This window comes from Carlito syrichta, unplaced genomic scaffold (assembly GCF_000164805.1).
Source record: "Carlito syrichta isolate Samal-C Ts95f unplaced genomic scaffold, Tarsius_syrichta-2.0.1 Scaffold304751, whole genome shotgun sequence".
Taxonomy (NCBI): Eukaryota; Metazoa; Chordata; class Mammalia; order Primates; family Tarsiidae; genus Carlito; species Carlito syrichta.
In genome coordinates, this window is record NW_007248847.1 from 175,156 (window position 1) to 179,264 (window position 4,109).

The window sequence follows — 4,109 nt, forward strand, 5'->3', positions numbered from 1 at the left end:
GGGGGGCTTACCTCAGAACGCAGAACAGGTTGATGTTGGCGTTGTAGACCGAGAAGTCGATGAAGACCACCCGCGTGCCCCTGTCCAGCCACAGACCCTCCCGCAGGGCCTGGAGCGCCTCCGCACTGGCCTGTCGGGACCCCGGGAGGTCCAGGAAGTAGCCGCCTCCCCCGTAGCTGGTGAGTTTGCCCCAGTGAGAGGAGCCTCCCAGCTCGTCCTGCGAGTGATAGGTCCACCTGCCACCGAGAGTGCCGTCTGAGCAGCCCGGCGGCTCACCCCGCGGCCATGGCAGCAGGACGGCTGCCCGGACATGGCCGTTGCACGGAGATTTGTTTTTTGAGTCGGTGTCTCACTCTGTCGTCCAGGCTGGAGTGCAGTGGCACGATCACGGCTCACTACAGCCCCGACCTCCTGGGCTCGAGCGGTCCTCCCACCTCAGCCTCCTGAGTAGCTGGGACTACAGGTGCACACCACCATGCCTGGTTAATTTTTCAACTTTCTGTAGAGACAGAGTCTCGCTATGCTGCTGTTGCCCAAGCTGGTCTTGAACGACTGGCCTCAAGCAATCATCCCGCCTCGGCCTCCTGAGTAGTGGGGACTACAGGTGCACACCGCCACACCCGGCTAATTTTTTGTATTTTTTGATAAAGACAGGGTCTCGTTGATCTCGAACCCCTGGGCTCTAGCAATCCTCCCACCTCAGCCTCCCAAAGTGCTGGGCTGACAGGCATGAGCCACCGCACCTGGCCTAATGTCACATATATGATGTGTGTGCATGTATATATTCTATATGATACGAAATATGCACGTATCATCTATAGCACATAGGTGAAACGTCTGTTATACATTACATGTTACATATGTGAAGCATAGATAGCATGTGATCACATATAGCAGATATTTCACATGTTACGGTGTTTGACACTAACAACCATTTGCGAAGGGAGGGCAGATATTCACTGCTTTGTATAGAAAGGAGGCCGTGGCCCAGAGATTTCTGAGAAAGCCCAGCTATCGAGTGACAACCCCGAAACCCAAATGTAGAACTCTGAATTGTCCAGCATGTTGCTCAAGACAATGGATGACACAGCCAAGCCCACTTCTGTCCCTAGCCTGAGTCAGCCCACCCAGCCTACACGGTCTAGAAAGGACCCTTCCGGCTCCGTGGCTGTGCAGCCGCTGCCTCCCCCGCGTCCCTGGGCCCGGCCGCCACCCCTTCCTCCCAGTCCCTGTCCTGTCCTCCCTCCCCTCCCCTTGTCCCCATCCCTCCCCGCCCCCATCAGTCCCCTGCCGGACGCTGCCCCTTCCCCTGTCCTCCACACCCACGGCACCTCTGAGCAGAAGAGGAAGCTTTCCCTGAAGGGCCTGCCCACGGGGTGGGGGCCGTCCGTGTGGCCGTGACCTTGTGTGGGACCGAGTCCCGAGGCGACGGCGCTGTTGGCTCACTCACCCCCTCTGTGACCCAGGTCCCTCCCCACGGTCATGGCGGGACTCGGGGAGGAGGCCCTCGCGCCCCAGTCCCCTCAAGTGCCCTGGTGGCTCTTCAGGCCCTCAGTGGGTGGTGTCCGGGCATGGCGGGGCGGGGGTCACTCACGCCGTGCCCTTGAGGGGCCCAAAGGGGAGCTGCTCCTCTTTGTCCGGAGAGTAGACATCGTAGCAGCTCGGGATGTCCTCGCGGAAGTCCTCGTGCACCACACACGAGTCGTTGCGCACCCGCAACTGCCGCAGCCTGGGAACCCCCAGCAGCAGGTTCTCGTAGTAGATGAAGGAGTGGGGGCCACGGCCCAGGCTCTGGTTGTTGTACCACTTGGTCCAGTACAAGCCGTCCAGCAGCGGGCCCTGCGCAAACTGGACCGCGCGCCGGGTTGGGGCCTCCTTCCGAGCCCCTGCCCTGAGAGTGGCCTTTGCCCCATCCCCTGACCCCACCCACAGCCGTCTCCCTCCTGACCTGGTGCGGCCCCCCTTTATTTCCAGGTGTTCAGAAGCTCAGTCTTCCCTCTGAGGCCTGACGCCTCCCTCCCCACTGCCCCGTCCGGTCCGACCCTTTGACTCAGCTGACCCCTGAGTGATCTGACCTCTGGGCACAAGGCCCGGTCTATCGTCTGGCCTCCCCGAACTCTGGCCTGTGGTCGCCGGCCCCGAGAAGGAGAGGGGAGGGCGGGGGAGACCCCATGCTCACAGCCCAGAAGTCCGCCATGCTGCTGATGGCCTGGAAAGAGACTCCGGCGTCCGATGGGGTGTGCAGGAACAGCTCGGACATCACCTTGGTGTAGTAGTAAGCACTGGAGCTTGTCATGCCGTAGGTCACTAGAAAGCAAACCACAGGCTGAGTCCTCCTCCCTGTCCTCATTCCCATCCCCGGAGGAGGCGGGATAGCTCATTGCCTGGGGGCCAGAGATGCTGATAGATGGGGGACCCTCAAGACCACGGTACTGAGGACACCGAGCGCATTGGGGGGGTTGTGTCTACAAGGCCTCCTCCTCTCAACTCGCCTCAGAAAGACAGTTCTACTCAGTATGGTCTCCACGCGGCCATTTTCAAAATTCACCTTTCTCTTTCCGAGCCAGCTGGACTTCCCGGCTTTTCCCCGCCAAGCCGAGAGGTGTTTGCCTTCCGTACAGTTCTCCTGCGTTTAGGCCCTTTGGAAAGTGCCCCTAGATTCTAGAGTGGGACCCCCGGCCCTACCTGTGGTACTGGTCCGTGGCCTCTTAGGAAGTGGGCTGCACAGCAGGAGGTGAGCGGTGAGCCAGCGAGCAAAGCTTTCTCTGTGTTTACAGCCACTCCCCATTGCTGGTATCACTGCCTGAGCTCCATCTTCTGTCAGATCAGCTCTGGCAGGAGATTCTCATAGGAGCACCAACCTTATTGTGAACCGCAACTGCGAGGGATCTCGGTTGAGGCTCCTTATGAGAATCTAATGCCTGAGGATCTGAGGTGGAGCTCAGGCGGTGATCCAAGCGCTGGGGAAAGGCTGCAAATACCAATGAACATGAGCAGGGAGGGAGGTTTGACCGCACATCCTTCCTTCCCAGGTCTGTGGAAAAAGTGTCTGCCATGAAACCAGGCCCCGATGCCAAAAAGGTTAGAGACCGCCGTTCTGGAGTGGTCCCTCACCTCAGTGTTCTGAACGCTGTTCTCTAGCGTTCAAGGCCCTGACCAACAAACACCTTACAGCGGAGATGTGGCCTCCTGGCCCTTGGAAGCAGGGACTCTGTAGCCGTGGAGTGGCAGGTGGGTACGGCCTCTCAGGCCCCGGCATGACTAGCACCTCCTGATGGGGGAGAGACTCAGGGTGTTCCCAGATAAAAAACAATCTGGCCCCAGCCCTGAAGGTCTGGGTCTCAACCACGCTGACACACATACACCCAGCCCCTCGTGCTCCAGGGAGGACTGTCAAGGAGAGCTCCCAATTTTCTGGTCAAAAGGCAGGATTCAAGAAGTATAAGCCATTTATTTCACAGGTTGTGCCTCAACTGAGGTTCGTCTGATGTTTCTTCACTGGGGGGGGGATGCCATCAACGTGACACCGTGTCCTTCTCAGAGCATCATTTCAGAAGGGACCTGTGGTCTGTTTGTCTCATTACTGGCAATGCTAACTTTGATCCTTTGTTTAGGTAGTGTCTGCCAGGTTTCTTCCGTGTCAATTATTGTTTTTCTCGTAATTAATATGTATTTTGTGGGAAGACACTTTGAAATGATGTAAATGTCCTGTTACTCATCAAGCCTTCACCTACAACATTCCATTGTTGACTTCTGCCTGAGGATTACTAATATTGTTAAGTGGTGAGTTTTGGGGGTTTTTTTGAGTTGGAGTCTCACTCTGTCCAGCGATCCTTTCGCCTCAGCCTTCCAAGTAGCAGGAACTACAGGCATGTGCCACCATGCCCAGCTAATTTTTTTATTTATTGATGAGACGAGGTCTTGCCATGTTGCCTGGGCTGGTCTCGAACCTGCGGGCTCCCAAAGTGCTGGAATTACAGGTGTGAGCCACCACGCCCAACAACAACCAAAAAACTCCTAAAGGTTGTTAGTAGAATAATTGGTAAATTTTGTAATAAGTTCTGCTCACCAAGTTGCCCGGGCTGGTCTCCAACTGCCGGGCTTGGTGG

The 4,109-nt window shown here is 57.1% G+C and overlaps 1 protein-coding gene across 1 annotated transcript in view; it reads right to left on the reverse strand.

Annotated features, from left to right (window-relative positions):
* The window catches only part of PKD2L1 (polycystin 2 like 1, transient receptor potential cation channel), a 38,917-nt gene that overhangs the window by 8,884 nt on the left and 25,924 nt on the right, over positions 1–4,109 (reverse strand). Inside the window, 3 exon segments of the mRNA XM_008060871.1 lie at positions 12–236; positions 1,595–1,848; positions 2,180–2,307. Coding sequence (XP_008059062.1) covers positions 12–236; positions 1,595–1,848; positions 2,180–2,307 — 607 coding nt within the window.